Raw genomic sequence first — 20,084 nt, 5'->3', positions numbered from 1 at the left:
TACTACTAGCCAATGAGCAATAGCCAGATAGTGTGCTTGGAGGTATGAGTATCTTTATGCATGCAGTTGACACACTCTCGCTTTCTTTTTTTCTGACATTTCCCTTTGACATGAGGCTCAAGATCATTTCTCCATCCCAGGCGTCATTCACAGCCCTTGTTTCTTTTTACCTCTTCACACCTGCTGCAGGCTTGGGTTACTCGGCCGGATTTGTTTTCAATGACCTTCTTGCACACCCCCAATACCATGTGCAGTTTCTGGACGAGCTCGTTCCAGTATCTGCTGTCGGCGTCGAGAGAATGCGACTCGGAAACATGCATCGTCAGCAGGTAATGTCTGTGCCTCTATAAAGCCTATAGGCTACACTAGACAGTAAAAATTAACGGCTTGTTTTCTGACTTTTGAAGCTTGTGAAAGACATGCCTCAAATTGAAACTGCCAAGCCCGAGACACAGGATCAGAATCGAGGCAAAAGTGACAAGGAATCTCCTATACGTAGCGTGGTACCTGCTTCTAGCGTAATTATGACCGATACTGATGGTCAGCGCTGGACCTGCTCCATCCCTGAGGCGCACATTGAAGAAGTCAAAGAAGAACCTCAGAAGACCCCTCAGGAGTTGAAAGAGGAGAAGCAGCAAAGTATCAGGCGAGGGTTGGCACTCCTAGACCATTTGACAGGTCGTTGTCTCTACATGGTATGCAATGGTCATGATAAGTTAAAAAAAAGAAAAAGAAAAAAAAAGCCCTATTGAACAAAGTTTTCCAGTGACTGATGAACGCTGCAATGCATAATAGATCTATGGATATTGGACTTATGAATACTGCCATAAGAAGCGCATCCGACAGTATCACGCACACAACGTAAATGGGAAGTGGGAGCCGACCAGTGAAGCTGCGACACATGTCCTTGCAAATTACCAGCCTGCGCAATCTGAGATTCAGGCACAACCAAACAATGGCGAATCTATAGGGCGACAAACATCAGCATCATCAAAAAGGCGTGTCGCCACTTCCACAGATCTGGGCGCAAGCGACGAGCGGAAATACCTCGTCCAACATTGGGACTATGGTGAAATCTGCGACCTCACAGGCGTACCGCGAAAGGTTGAAGTTCAGGTAAATATATCAAGTGATTGCTCTATATTTAGTCTTGTTGTTTACTCTTATGTCGCACCAGATTGCTCTCCCAGAGAATCTTACACACAGATCCTTTGCACGCTGATTCTGGTTAGTTCCAATGCGCCAATGTTGATGATCGCATTCAGCAAGTCACTGAGCCTTCTATCTGCACTTACACAATGGTGATCTACTCATCAGCACTATGCAAAGACCCAGCATTTGAGCTTATTCCAGCTCCGGAAGCCAACAAAATCGACTGTAGGCGCATCGTTTCGGATGAGCAATATCAACAGTATAAGGCTACCCTTCCCGAGGCCGTTGATGATAAGACTGAAGCAATGGCATTTCAAGGGGTAAATGCGCAGATTAAGCTTGGGCAGCAGCGACTCCATACAGAGGAGGACACTCTGATTGACAAGACCAATGTTATCGGCACCAAAATGCCCTCTGGTTTTAAGGAGATGGCCTCTTTGATCGATGAGGCGGAAGCAGCTGCTAGGCGTAAACAGCTTGATGACCTTCTCGCCGAGTTCGACGCATATTTTAAGGAATTGAAGCCTTATATGAGCCAGGGCCAAATTGAGGCTATAGAACGCATTGGTAGATTTGCGGATAGTAATGCGGAAAAGAACGATCAAGCTCAGAACTTGGAAGTAGAGTCGCTTCTAGAATCAATTTTCGGAACTTCAGGAGCAAAAGGCAAGGATGATGTAAGGATAGAGGAGGAGGTTGAATCGAAGTCAAAGACGCATGTCAGCAAGCTGTCCAGGAAAAACAACAATAAAAAAGATATTATACAGCTGATCAATGATGCTCTCATTGAGGAAGAAGATAAGAAATTGGCAAGACAGTCTAAAGATGACGAGGAAAAGAGCAAAGAAGCCGAGTTTTTGTCGAGTGTTGACTTTGCGGCCTTGTTGGATATGCTAGAGGGCCCCAAGAGGCCCAAGAGTACTGAGAAAGACGAGGGTAAGGACGAAGATAAAAGGCAGCGGAGAAAAACAGAGTTGTGATTGCTTGTAAATAAAAATATATTTTCGTCCAATTGTGGCGCGACCAAATGAACCACTCCATAGTTACCACAATGCTCGCTACAATTGATCAAATGTTTTGCATCCTCAAAGCGAATTGGATTGAGATAAAAAAAAAAACTGAGTAAGTATAGCGATATGAATAATAAACAGCATACCCAACCGTGGGGCCAATGTCATCATTCCTAGTGTCAATATCATCACTAAAAGGTAATCAAGTCGTTTTGTCAGCTATGTTAATACTCTCTAGAAAGTGCTTCACCCGGAGGTGATTTATACGGCTAGTGCTTTATATGTTTTCCTTTATGCTCCCCAACCCTACAGGCCCGGCCAGACCCGCCCCACGAAATACAGCTCCGTACCATGGCTCCTGCCACTAAACTTCACTACTCCTTGAGCAGTCCGCTCATTGATGGCTTCTTGGTCATCCTAGATCTAATTCATCCTATCTAAGCAGACACGGTTGATTTTGGACCTACCTGACCGAACGACAGCTTTCTTATCTTGAGTCTATCATTGGTGTATGTGAGTAGAGACGCTTCCCTATGCGTTACTTCTTAAGATAAGGCTTCTTCGCTATCTTTCCTGCCTTCATACCAATTCTCTTGAGACATCTCCTGATGGTGGTGTCTGATAGAGGGTTTTGGGGTTGTTTGTCGGCTTTCTTTTGAGCATCAACAGAATAATTAGGTAGACTACGCCAGAGTTCTTGTTTAAGAAGTAGAGCCAATTTACCGCCAACCTTCCTCGCACGGCCCGCTGATTTTCTTGTGATATCTTTGGCGGTATTTAGGCAGATATTCACCACAGAAGCAGGGGATCCCAAGTCTTTCGCCAACCTGTCACACTAGAAGTGACGATGTTAGCCCTAGGACTGGGTTATGTTGCTTATTATTCGTATTGTTATGTTCATTCACTTTTTTAATCTTAATCCACTTCGTTGTGAGCACGCAATAAAAGATTATAAAATATGGAGAGCAAAAAACTCAGACAATTGTGGCGGGCACTGCATCTTATATCATCTATGGACAAAGCCTACTCAAGAGGGTTTATGGGTACCTTTCTCTCATTTGTGATCGTTGACAAGCACACAATTGATCTGAATTTTGGTCAGACTGGAATCTGTCCGTTCCGTCAATTTTTTTTTTTATGAGCACGTTGTCCCGACTGGTTGAGTCTAGATCTAAGAGAGCGGGCTTGGACGATTGATCGGGTGAGTTGGAGATCGATGCTTTACTGACAGTAAAAATGGTGGTAGAAAAAAGTGGTAAAAATAGTTTTTTTCCTTTTTCCTTTTTCCTTTTTCTTTTTTACCTAAAACTAAACCTTGAAGAACAATTTTTTCTTTTCTTCATTCCTTTTCCATCCATTTAGACACTCCACATTATTCAGAGCCATGTTGGTCAAATTCATCTTCATGACTGTTGTCGCTGTGGCAGTTTCGCTGCCTTCAGCACTCGCGACGCCCGTACGATGCACCCTCAAGAAACTGGTCGTGTTCGGAGACTCATTTTCTGAATCTGGCAATGTTTACAAGTTGTCAAACAAAACCTGGCCTCCCCCTTTTTATTACAAAGGTCGCTTCTCCAATGGACCTGCGTGGCCCGACTATGTATGATCACGCTTACGTTCCTTAGAAAAAAGTGTCGTATACCCTTTAAAAGTATCCAATAGACATATCTACTGATATCGCTTTGTATTTGCTCTGCCAGGTTGTAAAAGCTAGGAACTACCAAGTGGTTAACTATGCCTATGGAGGTGCCACTACTGATTCAGATCTTGTTCAAGGATTGACTGGCCAAAACTCGAACATTCTTGTCCCAGGCTTCCTTCAGCAGCTCGATATTTATGCATCCAAATATGCTCAGAGGGCTATAGCTGAAAGTGTGTTTGTGATCAATTTTCAAGGCAACGACTTCTTTTTCGACATCTCCTTGGATCCGTCTGCTGTTGTCGACAGGATCCATACCGGTATCAAACGTCTCGTGTCAATGGGTGCACGAAGAATCCTAGTAATTCAAAATCAGAACATTGGATTGATTCCATACGCCATTACGAACACTTCTTTGGCCGATGCGTACAGTAAAAAAGCCAAGGAAGAGCAAGCTGAGTTTGGCATTTTTGCCGCTGAAGTCAAGGAGGAATATGGCAGTCTTGCAGGCCCAGGTTCTCTCCGCACTTGCAATTTTCATGACAAAGAAAAGGCCAAAATAGCATTTTTCGACTTGACCAAGTTTTTTGCTTATCTTTACCAGCCCAAGGAGCTGAGGCGTCTAGGCATCACCGATGTCACACATGGATGTGTCAGCATTGACTACAAGAATGTATGTAAAAATCCAGGCAAGCACTTTTTTTGGGATGCATTCCACCCTTCGGCCAAAATCCAAATGGAGATCGCCAAAGCTGTTCTCAATTGGCTTTAGAGTGCTCGTCACAGCCATAAATATAATATTTATATTATACAGATATACATGTAACAATGTTATTTTTGACATGATCTCCTCTGAAAGTCTAAATGCAATAACGTTTTTGCTTCGTGTCACAGTACATTCATAACTGGGCATGCTAGAGTAAGCACAGTAAGCATGCATCCACCGCTCTTAACTATCTTAATTACGACCTCTTATTATTATTATTGCATAACTCGAATGTATTAAGGGCTTTGGTAGTTTTGATTTGTTGTCATGGCCATGAAAGTGTACTTGAGATGTCCAAGGAGGTTAAATCAAGGACTTTGGCAGATGTCTCATGCATATACTTTTGATACATTCCTTTGCCTATTCACTTCTCCCTTGACTAGATCACGAATGTAAGATGGTCCCTGAATGAAATCAGTTGAAAGGTCGAACGGTATTTCGTGTTACATGTACTTGGGAGATTTCGCCAATGTGATCAATCAGATCTCCAGGGGCTTTAACCACAAGACTCGACTCGCTAATTGAGACGTCTTTTCTGAAACAGGGTACGTCTCCATTAATGTACATTTTACTTGAATTATTTATTATACATTTGAATATGTATTTATTTAATAGAAAATAACAGCAACGCCCTGAAGACTGAAGACTCAGAAACAGGATCAAAGCAATTTATTTCATTATATATTATTATTATTATTATTATTATTTTTTTTTTTTGCTTTTTTCGTCCTTCCTCTTTCTACAACTTATCCAAGACAAAATATCATTCCACTCTCCAAATCTCATTGTTATTATTCCAGCAGTTCAATTCTCATTGTTGCAGAATTAACTTCTGGCAATTGTCTTCACATTCCTTCTCCACTCATTCCACCGACCACCAAAAAAAATAATTCGAAAATAAAATAAAAAGGGATTCCAAAGCCCTCGATAACCATGCTTTCTTTCATTCCTTCTTGCTTGTCTGTTCTGGTCATGCTGGCCGTGCTGCATCCTGTGGAGGCACAGGTATGGATTCAAACTTGGTCATAAGACTTGCTTATTCAAGGTACACATATTATTTTTTCTCATCAGAACTTGCATTGATAGGGCACCACATCTAGTAGTTCAGGCACCATTCGGAGGCCATCCAGCTCCTTTGATGGTTCTACGCCAATGGTATCCTCTCCAACCACAACCACAATCAATACTACTCCCTCAAGCAGCACTCTCTCAACCACCACTACTACAACCGTTATTCCAATAACCACCATAGTCACAACGACCATTACAACGACAACCACTCTTTTCACCATACCCTCTTTAACAACTACTTTCAGCTCTGCAACTTTATCTTCCATCCCTTCAACTACTCAGCCAGTCAATCCCATTACTACTGATTTAGTTCCGTCTATTTCACAGTCGTCTTCGCAATCCCCCCAAGCTTCGTCTGATGCTGGCTCTTCATCTTCTAGCCCTACCAATGTCCCCGTTATCGTGGGTTCAATCATTGGTATTACGGCCCTGATCATTATCATCGCTTCTTGCATTATCTGCTATCATCGCCGTCACCATAAGAGCCGAGAGCTGAATTTTGATACCCTTCAAGAAATGAGTGACACGCCGAAGAAATATGCTAGCCATGGGTACCTAGCCAGTAGTAGTCCCACTACGAGCGGTGGGGCCATTGGTCTAAATAGCACAACTTCAGGAGGATATGATGATGTATACAACTATGAAATGCAGTCTAATACCGGTTATCCTGTTCAACAGCAACAAACCTACAACAGTGGTGGCTATGGTCCCTACGAAGGGTCGTCTTCGCACCAGGCATACCGTTCCAATCCGGCTATTTATCACGAAGATCTTCCTCACCTCCCTATGGCAGCCCATTATGCAACGACTAGTTCGATGGGCAGAAATCGAGCTGCGTTTGATCGAAACTTACCACAACGCATAAACAACAATGCTCCACCTGTGGATACTGCACCGGAGGATTATTACAATGATTCTAACATGTATAATAGCACTGTCTGGAACCACGACATGCAACAGGGAGAGCTCTGGGTCATCAACCCTGTTGATCAGTATACGCACCATAATATAGACCATTCCGACATAAATCATCCCTACGCCTCCGCTGCCCTTCCTCCTTCAGTTCAGGATCGAAATGTAGCGCTTCAGTCTTTTCGATTGCAAGACCCTACTTTAATGGAATCTCCACACGCAAAGTTCCGCGACAACGATAACCCTCGTGGTCTGCCTGATTCACCTATCCTGTCCAGTAATATGAGAGACGGTGATATCTTTGGTCCGGATAATGCGGCAAGATCTGCATCTCCTAGAGCTATGTCATCAACAGTGGCAACTGGTGAATCCATATCCACCAGTAGCTCTCGAATCGCCAGCAATAGAGAGTTGCATAATTGTGAGCCTTCAAGACATTCACCCAGAAACTCGAATGAAGGTGTACAAGACTATGCTGGTGAATATGCATCATTTGGCAATATTGCTCCTAAAAAGAGTCTTCGCACGCTTCGACGCGAGGACTGGTCATAGTGATATTGGTGTTCTTCTATTTTACAATAATGTTATTAAAATACATAATAATCTGCCAATGAAGCAAGAGAAAATGAAGTAGGGATTTAAGTGAATTGATATGATGTGGGTGGCTGGCTTATGAATCCAGGTTGGGTTCAAATATTCCGACCAGACCATGACAAATGAGAGGATCGAATCCTTCTTCTCGTCCCTTTTTTTTTTTTTTTTTTTTTTTTTTTTAAAACCGCATTCACGCATTGTCAACCATGAGTTTCCTTCGCACTGCCACATGGGTATAAATCGTTGGAGCATGCTTTTTTTACTAAGGAACTTTGAGAAATTCAGCAGAGTACGGGTGGCTAGTGCACTGAAAAATGTTCCATCATTATATCAATTTTGGTAGGCCCTCCGTCCAAGCAGCCAACTTTTAACACGCCGTGCAGTCCTTCCTGCTACCAGCTTCGCTGTCCGCCACCTTTCCGATTCTACCAAGAAGACTATTGAGGATGTATGTTTGCTTTTTTTTATGAGTTTAATACTACGCCTTATTAAGGAGCTACTAATTTTTATTTTATTTTATTTTATTTTTTTTTGGTAGGCAATACACAATAACAAGCTTGTCGTCTTTATGAAAGGAACTCCTGATATGCCTCAGGTAAAAGAGGCAGCATATAAGAAACAAAACCTTCAGCATTTGATGCGGCCATAATACTAATGCTCACACCTACACTCTTATCTCATAGTGTGGATTTAGCCGTGCAGTCATGCAAATTCTTACAGTTCAAGGTAAAAAACTCAAGAAAGAGTTCGATCTGAATAATAAGAGAGGAAAAATAGAAAATGAGAAGATATCAATAGCTTTCTGACATGTCATTGATTTATTTTATTAACGATTATGAATAGGTGTCGATATGAAAAAGTCCTTGAAAACTTTCAATATCTTGGCTGATGAAGAGCTCCGTAGCGGTATTAAAGAATACTCGTACGTCGTGAAAGGAAATATTTGCATTGGATCAAAAAAAAAAAGTCGTGTTCATGTTGACACTAAAGTTACCCTATGCTTACTATTGATGACATTAGATCATGGCCTACTATTCCTCAAGTTTACATCAATGGCGAGTTCATTGGAGGTTGCGATATCATGCTTAATCTGCACCAAAGTGGTGAACTAGAGTCCATGTTAGTTAAAGAAGGCCTCGTCGAACCGGAGCCTGAGGAGAATCCCCGCGCATAGGATTCCACATTTAAAGAATTAAAACAAAAAATTTGGCGTAATATAACGAAAATCTATGAAAGCTTTTTTATTCACCTTTCTTTGCAAATTTTGAACTACATTACAAATGGATCTCGGATTAAATCGTGTTACTCGATTGCTTGAAGCACTCAAGCCCCCATCGACCTCTGCAAACGCATATGATCTTGCCCCACATCTCACATACCCTATAATTCACGTCGCAGGAACAAATGGTAAAGGGTCCATTTGTGCTTACATTTCATCGATCCTTCAGGCTTCAGGATTCCGTGTAGGTCGCTACAATTCACCACATCTCATTACTCCTCGTGACACGATCCAGATCAATAATCAGCCCATATCTCAGAGCGATTACGACTATGTCACTGAAGTCGTCAGGCAAAAAGACAGGGAGTTAGAGTTGAAGGCGACTTCCTTTGAGATTCTGACCGCCGTCGCGTTTTACTGGTTTGCTTACGGTCGTAGCCATGATCCAAATCGTCAGCTAAAGGCAGGGAAGGAACAAGAACGGGTAGATATTGCAGTAATTGAAGTCGGCGTAGGTGGGCGATTGGATGCGACTAACGTTGTGCCAAATCCCAAAGTTTGTGTAATTGCGTCCATTGGAATGGATCATGGGACTGTATTGGGAAACACTATCGAAGAGATTGCATCAGAGAAAGCAGGGATTATTAAGCAGGGAGTCCCTGTTGTCGTTTCTTTTCAAGTGGAGGGAGAGAAGGTCTATAAAATTTTGGAAGATAAGGCCATAAGTGTAGGATTACCATTGAACAAAGTTATTAAAGCGAAGCCGGCGTGTTTGATCAGCGCAGAAAAGGCCGCTTCGTTTGGTTTGAGGTCCAACAATCCAGTAGGACATTGGGCAGAGCTAGAGGATGACGGATTTAAATTTTGGTTACCATTGCTGGGAGACTTCCAGCTGGAGAATGCGGCTGCGGCTATTAGAGCGATTGATGTGCTGCGAAAGAACGATAAAAGCGATATGATTTGGAGTCAAAAGATCACAGAGGAAACTATTCGCAAGGGTATGGAGGAAACGGTTTGGCCAGGGAGGTTGCAGTGGGTTGAGGATACAGTTGCACCAAAGGAAGTTAACGGCCAGATGTTGATCGATGGGGCTCACAATCCTGCAGCAGCCGTTGCACTGCGTTCATTTGTGAATGAGCATGTCGCTAGGAGATCTCTGTTATCGGGAATTCGACCAAGAATACATTGGATTGTGGGATTAACGAAGGGCAAAGATATTGAAGAAATGTTTGATATATTACTCTTTCAACATTTACATCCACAAAATCAAGGATCTGAAACAAATACGTTCTCAGCAGTGGAGTTTACTCCACCAGAGGGCATGCCGTGGGTATCGTCGATTGCTGCGCAGGAAGTTTGCGACCGTTTGACGCAGCGACGGGACCAACAAAAGGAGAATTGTTGGGGATCGTTGGAGATACGTTCATTTGGTACAGATCTGAGGGCTGCACTTGCTTGGGTTGGGACTCAGCGTCAGGAAGATGATGTGGTGATCCTCTGTGGATCGTTGTATCTTGTAGCAGATCTGTTTCGCCTTGTTCAGCAACAGCGCAAATGATAAATATGAAATCATTCATCATTCAATTCATCATAGGTTCCAAAAGGTGGGGTTTGTGACTTTTTTTGTCATACTGTGCTCAGCTCAGAAGGTGACACAATTTCTTTGGGCGAATGACCTACCCAACGATGAGTGATATAACAGTCCATGAGTCCCATGGGTCTATATTTTTTCTTTTTTGTGCATGAGTACATTACAATCATCTGTCAAGCTCATTTCTTTCCCTTTTCCATCTCCATCTGATTACAGTAGCAATCAAAGTAGGCTATAACCACTTTTAAAAAAAAAAACTCCGTTCACATAGTTTACAGTAAGAAGTCATGCTAGATTGAGCCGTCACTCACAACGCATTTTGACCAAAAAAGGGTCCTTGGTTTCGGTTATACTTTCTGTTTCTGGGAGCATTTGTTCATTGCCCATTGGCTATTGATCGCACGGCCGCACTACGATATGCATTCTTTCCAGAGAAAGAGATATCAGTCTCAACATGGGTTAGGGGTAGTTTTTGCTGTTGCTCTGTGGTGTGGTTTACATGAGAACGAGTGAAGGGGTAGAGTGAATGAACATTGCACAAATGAAAATCACGACTGCAACGTTCAGAATCACGACAGTGAGAGAGGATTCAGATGTTGCACCATTTGCAAGGGGCTGATACATGCTGTGGAAGGGAAAGAAATGCTCCCAAGATCATTATCGATGATGCATCCAACTATCATCCCCAATTAGCAAACCAAAAATGATTTAGACTCGTTCCTCACTGCTGTCCATTACCCATCAAATAAATATATCATCGGTTGAGCCACTTCCTTTTCATCGATTAAAACAAAGAGACAAAGGGCTTTTTTTCTTTTTTGCCTCATTTATGCCAGCTTATTGCCCCACCTTTTGTTAACCTCATCTCATTGCTCTTCTATCCGACGCCATGCGGTATGCATGTGTCTAATTAAATTTTGTATGTGCGGGAACGAATTCGTGTGGTGTCTTATCTCTTTTTGTTTGATAAAAAAAGACTTACTCCTTTTTCTCAGACCCATTCATCCACACTCTTTCACCCTCGTTCTGTCGCTGATGCCGTCCTCTCATAAATAATCTCACTCTCGCACTCACCAACTCTTTATCTTCCTTACAACTCTTAATATTTTTAGTAAAAGTCTACTCGCCCATTTTTCATCACACCCGTCTCGACTTTAAACAGTAAAGACCAACCATGGCAACATACAAGCAGCGCACACACTACAACCGTCAAACTGGCGGATACTCATCTGAGCAGGACTTGCCTGCATCACAGCATGCAACTGCTGGTAAACATACGAGTGAATCGATATTATCTAGCTCGTCACATGCAGCAGCCTTATCTCATATCAATCCAGCAGACGATATCCTCCTTGACGATGCATTAGATCAAGAATGGACGTCCATCCGTCACCATAACACTAGTGGTGCTGCTCGGGCGCGGGCGCGACAACAGTTGTATTTGCACCAGGAGCAACAGCGTGCGCAGGAATGGAGTTTCGTATTAGGTCAGCGTCATCAACGACCCTCCCTATCAGGGGCTGTCACAGGCAGTATCAGGAGTAATAGTACTGAAACTTTTACTCATGAGACCGGAACCCTGTCTTCGGATGAAGGGGACGATGTCCGTGATAGTCTTACTGAATTGGCAACAACAGCTATTGGCCCACGTGGTAGAGATGCAATGTCACTTCGACTGCATGAAACACATAGTCGTCGTAGAGATAGAGCCAGCAGTATCGGTACTTTGAGCTACTCTGATTTTACCAGTGAGGGTCTAGAAAGCATAGAGGGCGAGTCTGAAGATCCTTCTATCTGGTCACAGGACGATGACGAAGGTCACTTATCATCTTCTAATACGGCCACGCCGCGACTCTCTGCACGCCGTATTACCCCAGCATCGCCCTATACGGGATCATCTCCATCAACGACTTCGCTCAATAATATGATACATCCGTCTTTTGCACAGCATTTAAGTGGAGTTGGAAACAGGTTCCATACCCAGATGCTCTTCCATGATGGTGCTGGTAACTTTGTAATGAATACTAGCACTCCATCTTCGTCTCGTGTGGGTTCTGACCATGAGTCTGAGCTGTATACTGGGTGGGAAAGCTCTTCTTCCACATCTTCATCAATCAAGCACCGGCAGCGTCAGCAAAAGCATAGAGAACAATGGAGCGAAAAAGGATGGGTTACAAAATCAAAAGGTCCTGTTTCCCCAGGTGAATTTGATACTGTAATCAACAATATTTCTCTCTTGCAGGATCGCTACGTCCCTTCATCCCACCAAAAGCAGCTGTTGGCTGCATCTCCGAGCACACAACGCAGTACTTTGGGTTACTCTCACTCTCATCATCATTTACCGTCCCCACCTCCCTCTACTGCTACTATTGCGACTAGTACCTCAAAGTACTCTAAAAGACGCCCCGGTCCATCCAAGCTCTCAAAATGTAATATTTACGAAGCGGAGATGGAGGACATTGATGCCATGGTGATTGATATCCCTGCCAAGCAAAGTTGGTTGCAAGTATTTGAAAGTGCTTTGAGTACATTTAGATCGCGCGAAGTGGAGCTAGATTTGGATGACAGTTCACATGTAAGTTTTTTGGACTATATTTTATCTTTAAAAAAAAAAAAAAAAAAGTAACATGAATATAAGGCTTCAAGAGTAAAGAGTAATACTTGTGACGTTTCCAGATCAATCCCATAAAGGCACTGGCACGCCATGCTTCCTATGATGACACAGACTTAGTTGGTCTATCAAAGACTCTCGTCCCGGAATATTTGTCAGATAACACGCCAGTAAAAATGAGACGCCGCTCCTGGTCCAATTCTACGACCATAAACAAGAACCCGTGTACCAATACGATTGCATCTTCTTCCGTTGATTCGATGGGCAGCAATGCTACAAACATGAAAAGGATCAAACAACAAGTTTCTGCATCTTCATTGGAAGCTCTTAAGAGGCTACAGGCATGGCATAGGACCAGCTATCAGGACTATGGAAAGGCACATCAACCTTTTTCGGCGGTGACAGCAGCATCTACTGTCCCTATAGAATCAGTGCATAGTGAGCATCTTGACCCAATGCAAGTACATTTCCCGCCAACTGTTCCGGACAATTTACGAGATGATGCTCCCCGTACTCAAGCCATTAAACCAAGCTCGAATCAAGGTGCAGAAAGTGAACGCCAAGGGCAGACAAGGTAACAATGATATGTATGTCTTGATGGTTTTCCTCTTCATTGCCATTGGTCTGCTTCGTTACTGACATCGGCTACTATCCTGGACACTGGCGTATATCATGTAGCGGAGAACGCGACTCTAACCTTCTGGCAGCAGTGATCTCAACTCTACGGCGATTCGGCGATCACGTCAAATCCAATCTACTGCACCCAGAATTTGACGAGGACACGTCCAATTATTTGGCAGGACTTGGGTTTGAAGGTGATCTAGGCATTGAGTGGGCAACCGGCCGTGGCGCGCCCTTGGCACTTTTAGAAAATAATAACGCTGTAAGCTCTCATGGCCATCAGCCTCATCACCAAGGCTCTCGCCGTAGCCAAAGCGCTCTTGATAACTATCCTTCCACCACTATAACTACCTCATCTACATTCATGTCCCAATCGACCTCAAGCGCACTCCCAAAAAGACTGAGCATCCGTAGAAATGGTAGTGACTGTGGCCTGGAAAGTATGTTCCATAATCAAACTCGGGAGTCTGCTGTGAACACGACTACTTCCTATTGATAACTAGGGTTAGAAATGTTTAGTCCAAACAAATAAATATAATATTTATAAACTTAAAATTTGCACGTGCATAGGTGAATCGACAAGCCACCCACAAAAACATTGATCTCTGAAGCCAAAACTTGTTCCTGCCTTGCATTCATTAAGCCTAGAGGCGCCGTTGGCATTAGTAGCATTCGCATTCCTTTTTACAAATAATTCTCTTCTTGAAATTATTGCTCAGATAAATTAGAATAAACATCATGGCGTCTCCAGCAAGAGTGGTGGCAATGTCTTCCACATCCTCCTCCTCCGCAACTGCTGCCGGCCTCCGGAAGCTCTTGTCACACCCAAAGGCCCTCAATAAGACTCTGGCTGGTCTTAGGGTTCGTCCCGCTTCAGACTATGTTCACCAATGGGTTGCTGTCCCTGGAATAGCAACCGCAAAGGCTTCTTCATCAAAAGCCTCTAATAAAGTAGCAGGATCGTCATCACAATCAGGAGCGCCTTCAATACTGACCGCTACAGGAGAACGCACAAGGATGCGTTGGCAGGAGGCCAAGGTTTCAGCTCGAGTGTTGGCTGATATCCGTAAAAAAGTGGCTCGTCTGGAGAGAGCTGGTATTGCTCTTGCCACCCATCCCGAGACAGGAGCACCCATCCCTGCGGCACAGCTCTTGAACTTGCCACCTCCAAAACCAGCATCAACAAAGACTGTGCGGATGGGTAAGCCAGATAAGGGTCGCAAGCATGACAGGACTGCCCCGCTGAGGTATATATATAAGATGGTGAAATAAGGGATCCAGGATATTCAAACACGACTACTTTGTATTATTTGATCCATGAGTATACATGTCATTCCTTACTTCTTTTTTTTTTTTTTTTTTTTTTTTTTTTGAATGGGATTAATAATATTTAGGAAGGCAAAAATTGCCAAGGCTATCGCTGAGATGCCCAAGACAATTGAAACCTGGAAAAAGGTGCTTTTTTTTTTTTTTTTTTTTTTTTTTTTTTTTTTTTTTCCTTTCTTCTCTTTCTTGACTGCTGTGCTAAGCATTCTGATCAAGGAGGAAGAAGAATCAGTATTATTGCTATGATGATATTGACAGCTGATTATCGATTCAATTTAAATACTCACGTCGTTAGGCCAAGGCAGCAGAAAAGACAAAGACCAAGAGCACTCTGCCTTTCTAAGCATTTCATATCATAACTCATACTCATTTGTTTTACACTTGGAGCGCCATCCTAAAGTGATGTGTAGAATCCTTATTTTTTTTTTATATTTTATAAAGTGGTTTTTTTGTACATGTAAATGCCTGTGCTTGTGTGGCAAGGATTCGAATTCAACGATTGTATGTTTCTAGAATTACAAATATTCGTCATCAATGCACCGCTGGTCTACAAGTAGCGGTATGATGTATCCTAGCGCAAAAATATCCTGCTCCGCCCTTGATACACCGTACCAGAAACCACCGACAGCGAGGATTTTCTGAGTAGTGGTGCACCGTACCGGAAAAAAAACCTTACGCCGTGGCGCAAGATCTACCGGTGAAAATCGTTGCTCACGACTGAAAATATTGTCCATACAAAAAAGTGAAACGGTCTCAATCGACAAGGTTATAGTCGAATAATAATTTGTCTATATCTTTTCAGTCTTCGATATCCGGCCCACTCCATCATAGGCTCATAATTATTTAGAAATGTTGTTGAATCGATTCAAGCCATTCAGATGGGAGACAATCCTCAGGTTCCTTCTCTGGAGATATTTGAGATGTGTAATATATGGATGAGATTTCTGAACTAGATCTTTGGGACGAGTAAGAAACGAAATCTGGCCTCTTATCTAAATGACACGTACAATGTGTAAGGTCAACAGCAAGAAAATGATATCTTGTGATAGAATAAAAGTGATCGGTGATTTCGCCAATGCATTTTTTTTTTTTTTTTTTTTTTTCAGCGGGGGATTTGACTGGCGCGATGCTCTGTTGGTCTACAAGTAGTACCTACGATCTAATAGGATTCTCAGCAGCACAAATCTGTGGTCTTGTAAAATAAGGTTCTCAGTATAGTACATGCCTACGGTCATACAAGACCCTGTCTACAACCTTATAAGGCTCTCAGCTTGATTTATCATTAACATACTACTACCAGTACCTTTGGATTGAACAATATAGGGATTGTCAATACACATATGGTAAATTACTCGAGTATTTCAAAAGGATTCAGAATGAAGTAAATTTGGATGTCGATGAGTTATCTGAATGGGAAAAATAAAAAAAGAAAGAGAATGACTCCCGCTTCGTGTGCAGAGAGGTAAAAGAAGGATAAAACGGAAAGTAGGCAGAATGAGGTTATCTCTTGGACCGTAAAACGGGCAAATTTGCCCATTTAACTTTGCATCAACTCCGTCTATTGCATGTCAAGGAAGAAAAAAATCATATTCAGCTATATCATCACGATGAACTATGTCCACCATTCACATCTCATTTTCATTCCTTCTTCCCCCACCCTAAAGAAAAATAAAACACCTTTCCGGCTTCTTTTTCGCTAGAGGTATGTTGCCGAATCCCCATACTGATCTAAAATGGTTGTCGTTCGAGAATTTAAAAATCGATTGATTAGAGGCTCAAGCCTTTGTCTCTAACAGCAATAGTATCAGGCCAAACTACTAGGTGACTTTCATAAATATCCCACCAATGCACATAACTACTGTATCAGTCGTACCAACTGCACCAGTTCCCTAGAATTAGTCCTATCACGGTTAAATAACTATCGCAGATGTGTGGTGTATTTGATCGTGATGCGACTGATGCTGGGAATATTGGCGGGATGTGCCTTGCGCATATGTCATCTCAAATACGACTTGAAAAGTTTAAGTCCACGTTGACAGCAGCGAGGTTTCCTCATTGGCGCTGTTAAGCGCTCGAGGCAGCAATGATTGGGATATCGATTCTGCCTTCACAAATTTGTGAGTAAAATAATCATAGTTTTCGTATGCTCGAGTATTACCATTCTTCTGTCCATGAATATTTGAACAGATTTCGACTCGTTACAGATTAAAGGTTAAAAAAGCTGAGAGAGTGGTTTAAAAGACTAGAGCAGGGTGGATAAAATAAAGCAGTGATGATTAAAGTGTGTGAGAGAGAGGAGGAAAGAGTAGCATGAGAGAAAGAAGAGTTCCAGAAAAAGGAGAAAAGGTGAGAGAGATAGGAATGTACGTGTATCGATTAAGAGTGTATTATTATTGACAACGGCGCAAATGCCCAAAAACAGAAGGTCAGCTGATCTATTGCCAGTTTGTTCAGGCGTTTGAACACCCCTGCGTGCTTTGTGAATGATTACATTCCTCAGTTCTGTGGGTCTTGGTGTACAACTGCGACAGTCGCACAAGCCAAATCAATGCTTGTGGCGCTTTTGGGTTGTAGCGGAGTCTTTGACCAGGTTTTTTTGTCAATTGTTGCAGCCATCACTGAGGGATATTTCTTGGGTAGCGTCTTTCACGGGCTCATGAACGCCGTTAGCTAGATAAAAGGTTAGGTCAGATTGACATTGACTGATTGCTGTTTTTTTTTTTTTTCTTTGACGAACCAAAAATAATCATTCAACGGTCAAAGCAAAAAAAAAGGAAGAAAAGAAAAAGGGATCGCGTCAATGGTAATGGTTTGTTGTGACAGCTGTCTACCATTGACACTGGGCTGCATGTATTTCCAAAAAAGTACCCACATCTCGTTGCATTTTCCCCAATGTTTCTTGTTTTCCTGACAAACACATGTTTAGCAGCGGGAAAGCTGAAAGGAACATTTCAATATTGTAGTGAGTGTTGCGCTCTTGCTCCCTTGTTTATACACATTTGTATAAATATTACGAGAGTATAGATATTATTATTTTATTCTATGTTCTTTTTCTTCTTTTTTTGTCCCTGAATGCAGTTCTCCACTTCGTTCTTGTTTTCTAGCTCTGCGCCCCATCCTCCAGTTCATGCACCATTGTAAACAAATCAGTCGATCTCGCTCTGCGCTCCACAATAAATCCTTTTATAAAATATTGCTCTACATGTTTGTATATGGATATCCCATAATAAACAAATATTTTACAGACATATTATTTGTTGTACTGATTCAGGATACATTTGGTATTGATTCAAGATACCCTGTTCACAGTATGTCCTCCACAATGGGCTGTCATTACATGCCTAAACAAGAAGTAAAGAGTAAAGAAGAAAGAAAGAAGAAGGGGCGGAGAATGTTTCCGTTGGTTGCACCTACCCAACACTTTGTTAAGCACTCCTGTACTCCTGTTCACACATTTGTTTTTAAAACCATCTTCTTCTTCCACACGCTCTTGCTCTCCTTTCCTTTCCTTTCCTTTCCTTTCTTCTACTCTTCCTCATTCTCTCATTCACATTCATTGCTGTTCACATTCATCATTCTTTTTTATTTATTTTATTTTTATTTTTATCTTTATTTTTATTTTACCTTTCTTGGTTTTTCTCCACAACTGCTCCACATATTCAGACTACATATTCGCACCTGAAGCAATTGCTCTAATCAAGGCTAACTCCGCTGTCTTATTTATTCTTTTACTTCAACAACTCAATCCAACCACAAGTCTTCTTCCATGAACTTTTCTTCGCTTCTATCTGACCATGAACAAAAGGCCTTTTCTGCATTTCTAGGGCAATTAGCACAGGAAGAGCGTCAAAAAGGTCCCAATCCCTCTCCACCAGGGGGAACAGGAGACATGTCACAGTATCAACTCCAACATCATGTCCCTCATAGGCAGTCGCAGCCTCAATTACCATTATCACCCTCTTCTTTAAATGGTGATTATTCCCGTCCATTAGATTCACCCTCTGCACTGGCCCAGCAACAGCGCGAATGGATCCAACAGATCAGCTCCAATCCTCTTTTGGCACCAGGTGGGGTTTTTGATCCTCATGCAATGAGTCAAGCGTTTCTGCAAGATCCTGCTCTTATGGCCCAAGCAAGCGCTATTGCGCAAGCAATGGCACTTGCACAACAACGCCAGATGCAACATCAAATGGAACAACTACAACAGCAACAAATACGAGATCAACAAGCGGCGCTTCAGCAACGTACGTCCAGCTTTCAGCAAAATCAACCCATTCATGATCCATACGAGTCGCAACATCAATATCATCAGAGCTCGCCACCTAGTCAGTATGCGGACCAACAGCAGCCATACTATCCTCGCAATAATCGTGATCCACCCGTTCAGCTCCACACACGCACAATCACGAAACAAAAATCACAAGGAAGTCTACACTTTGGTGAGACAGATGGGCATGACTCGACTCCTTCTCCTTATTCATTAAATGGGGTACGCCACTCATCCCCAAGATCTTATCCATCCTCACCTGGCGGTCATTACGAGCCTGGATATATACTGCAATCTCAGTACCCCTCACAAGATGATGATGATGGATTCGGCCCCTCAGCCAAAAAGACAGCAGGGCGTAAAGGGTCCTCAGCTCACGACCTTCATCGATCTAGTCGAGATGGACATGACCCTGTACGACTTAATGGCAAACGAAAGACAAGCGGATCTACTATGTTTGACGTGAATGGCCGACGAAACGGTCATTATACTGAAGGTAGAGATGACAATGAGGAAGTTCCTTTTCCAGACCCAGTTCAAGAGCATCGGAATGGATTGAGTATTAACAGCAGAAATAGTTCAATGAGTGAACAAGAGGTGACCACTTCACCTACCCGTCATCGACAAATGTCTGGCTCTGATACCTCAAGTACTCGTTCACCATCGCATACTCAAGCGCCAACACAATCCAGGACCAAAAAGGCACCTCATGAACTGTTGACTGAGGCCGAGAAGAAGGCTAATCACATAGCATCGGAACAGAAACGTCGACAAAACATCCGAATTGGATTTGATTCTCTAGTCGAAATTGTTCCCACGTTGAGTGAATGCCATCGCAGTGAAGCTCTCATCCTCCAGAAATGTAACGAGCATATTTTTTTTTTTTTTTTTTTTTTTTTTTTGTTCACAAGATCTGATGCAAAGCAAGAGTCAATCTTAACTAATTTTTTTTTTTTTTTTTTTTTTTTTCCAATTTTCCGTTAACGTAGCGGTGGACTATATCCAGCGACTTTTAAGTCAAAAGAACGAACTCAAAAACAGAGTGCGGATCTTACAGGCGAACCTCGGAGAACCCACGGATGACAATGACTCTGTAAGTTGACAAAACAAAGATGAACTATCTTTTCTTTGCCACATTCCTTTTAAACATTCTTGGCAACACCATGGATTTCCGTTTTCGTGGATTACTTCTGTACTACAGGCAAAACTTCTGTGCCCATCCTACATGTGGTTGGTGGGATTGGCTGAAAAATGCCTGCATTGAACATGTATCTCTCTAATCAGCTTTTTTCTTTTGTTACTTAG

General features: G+C 42.5%; 9 protein-coding genes across 9 annotated transcripts; 8 read left to right on the top strand and 1 right to left on the bottom strand.

Moving 5' to 3' along the window:
* The first annotated feature begins 70 nt into the window (after positions 1-70).
* On the top strand, positions 71-2,177 carry BCR41DRAFT_424633 (hypothetical protein). Its single transcript, XM_022030465.1, has 4 exons — positions 71-329; positions 408-695; positions 796-1,116; positions 1,233-2,177. The coding sequence occupies exons 1-4, from the start codon at positions 111-113 to the stop codon at positions 2,130-2,132; spliced, it is 1,728 nt and encodes a 575-aa protein (XP_021878254.1). The 5' UTR covers positions 71-110; the 3' UTR covers positions 2,133-2,177.
* A 1,280-nt stretch (positions 2,178-3,457) lies between these two features.
* Positions 3,458-4,676, top strand: BCR41DRAFT_359792 (GDSL lipase/esterase). The gene is made up of 2 exons (XM_022025258.1): positions 3,458-3,762; positions 3,863-4,676. Exons 1-2 carry the CDS (start codon positions 3,547-3,549, stop codon positions 4,571-4,573), a joined length of 927 nt encoding a protein of 308 aa, XP_021878253.1. The 5' UTR covers positions 3,458-3,546; the 3' UTR covers positions 4,574-4,676.
* Positions 4,677-5,312: 636 nt separating this feature from the next.
* BCR41DRAFT_388743 (hypothetical protein) lies at positions 5,313-7,127 on the top strand. The gene is made up of 2 exons (XM_022028036.1): positions 5,313-5,572; positions 5,654-7,127. The coding sequence occupies exons 1-2, from the start codon at positions 5,501-5,503 to the stop codon at positions 7,100-7,102; spliced, it is 1,521 nt and encodes a 506-aa protein (XP_021878252.1). The 5' UTR covers positions 5,313-5,500; the 3' UTR covers positions 7,103-7,127.
* Positions 7,128-7,350: 223 nt separating this feature from the next.
* On the top strand, positions 7,351-8,318 carry BCR41DRAFT_373403 (glutaredoxin; the record flags this gene model as incomplete). Its single annotated transcript, XM_022026774.1, has 6 exons — positions 7,351-7,377; positions 7,488-7,592; positions 7,683-7,739; positions 7,828-7,870; positions 7,988-8,066; positions 8,165-8,318. 6 exons carry the CDS (start codon positions 7,351-7,353, stop codon positions 8,316-8,318), a joined length of 465 nt encoding a protein of 154 aa, XP_021878251.1.
* A 106-nt stretch (positions 8,319-8,424) lies between these two features.
* Positions 8,425-9,921, top strand: BCR41DRAFT_310534 (Mur ligase; the record flags this gene model as incomplete). The annotated part of the gene is made up of 3 exons (XM_022020996.1): positions 8,425-8,794; positions 8,843-9,133; positions 9,188-9,921. 3 exons carry the CDS (start codon positions 8,425-8,427, stop codon positions 9,919-9,921), a joined length of 1,395 nt encoding a protein of 464 aa, XP_021878250.1.
* A 959-nt stretch (positions 9,922-10,880) lies between these two features.
* BCR41DRAFT_359788 (hypothetical protein) lies at positions 10,881-13,712 on the top strand. The gene is made up of 3 exons (XM_022025257.1): positions 10,881-12,529; positions 12,631-13,139; positions 13,244-13,712. Exons 1-3 carry the CDS (start codon positions 11,129-11,131, stop codon positions 13,680-13,682), a joined length of 2,349 nt encoding a protein of 782 aa, XP_021878249.1. The 5' UTR covers positions 10,881-11,128; the 3' UTR covers positions 13,683-13,712.
* Positions 13,713-13,924: 212 nt separating this feature from the next.
* BCR41DRAFT_399459 (hypothetical protein) lies at positions 13,925-14,855 on the top strand (the record flags this gene model as incomplete). The annotated part of the gene is made up of 3 exons (XM_022029067.1): positions 13,925-14,433; positions 14,581-14,641; positions 14,808-14,855. The coding sequence occupies 3 exons, from the start codon at positions 13,925-13,927 to the stop codon at positions 14,853-14,855; spliced, it is 618 nt and encodes a 205-aa protein (XP_021878248.1).
* Positions 14,856-16,533: 1,678 nt separating this feature from the next.
* Positions 16,534-17,462, bottom strand: BCR41DRAFT_373399 (hypothetical protein; the record flags this gene model as incomplete). The annotated part of the gene is made up of 3 exons (XM_022026773.1): positions 16,534-16,706; positions 16,880-17,034; positions 17,344-17,462. The coding sequence occupies 3 exons, from the start codon at positions 17,460-17,462 to the stop codon at positions 16,534-16,536; spliced, it is 447 nt and encodes a 148-aa protein (XP_021878247.1).
* A 1,944-nt stretch (positions 17,463-19,406) lies between these two features.
* Positions 19,407-19,881, top strand: BCR41DRAFT_310449 (hypothetical protein; the record flags this gene model as incomplete). Its single annotated transcript, XM_022020990.1, has 2 exons — positions 19,407-19,641; positions 19,769-19,881. The coding sequence occupies 2 exons, from the start codon at positions 19,407-19,409 to the stop codon at positions 19,879-19,881; spliced, it is 348 nt and encodes a 115-aa protein (XP_021878246.1).
* Between the last annotated feature and the right edge of the window lie 203 nt (positions 19,882-20,084).

The sequence above is a fragment of the Lobosporangium transversale genome (assembly GCF_002105155.1).
Source record: "Lobosporangium transversale strain NRRL 3116 chromosome Unknown BCR41scaffold_39, whole genome shotgun sequence".
NCBI classification, from domain to species: Eukaryota; Fungi; Mortierellomycota; class Mortierellomycetes; order Mortierellales; family Mortierellaceae; genus Lobosporangium; species Lobosporangium transversale.
Note: the sequence above shows the minus strand (reverse complement) of the source record. Positions and strands in the feature narration are given on the sequence as shown.

Excerpts from the sequence above, each read along its gene's own strand:
- BCR41DRAFT_424633 (XM_022030465.1), top strand. The coding sequence starts at position 111 with ATGAGGCTCAAGATCATTTCTCCATCCCAGGCGTCATTCACAGCCCTT. Across the intron at positions 330-407 it reads GAAACATGCATCGTCAGCAG|CTTGTGAAAGACATGCCTCA; the intron begins GTAATGTCTGTG and ends TGACTTTTGAAG. Across the intron at positions 1,117-1,232 it reads CGCGAAAGGTTGAAGTTCAG|TTCCAATGCGCCAATGTTGA; the intron begins GTAAATATATCA and ends GATTCTGGTTAG.
- BCR41DRAFT_359792 (XM_022025258.1), top strand. The coding sequence starts at position 3,547 with ATGTTGGTCAAATTCATCTTCATGACTGTTGTCGCTGTGGCAGTTTCG. Across the intron at positions 3,763-3,862 it reads GACCTGCGTGGCCCGACTAT|GTTGTAAAAGCTAGGAACTA; the intron begins GTATGATCACGC and ends TTGCTCTGCCAG.
- BCR41DRAFT_388743 (XM_022028036.1), top strand. The coding sequence starts at position 5,501 with ATGCTTTCTTTCATTCCTTCTTGCTTGTCTGTTCTGGTCATGCTGGCC. Across the intron at positions 5,573-5,653 it reads TGCATCCTGTGGAGGCACAG|GGCACCACATCTAGTAGTTC; the intron begins GTATGGATTCAA and ends TTGCATTGATAG.
- BCR41DRAFT_359788 (XM_022025257.1), top strand. The coding sequence starts at position 11,129 with ATGGCAACATACAAGCAGCGCACACACTACAACCGTCAAACTGGCGGA. Across the intron at positions 12,530-12,630 it reads ATTTGGATGACAGTTCACAT|ATCAATCCCATAAAGGCACT; the intron begins GTAAGTTTTTTG and ends TGACGTTTCCAG. Across the intron at positions 13,140-13,243 it reads GAACGCCAAGGGCAGACAAG|CGGAGAACGCGACTCTAACC; the intron begins GTAACAATGATA and ends TATATCATGTAG.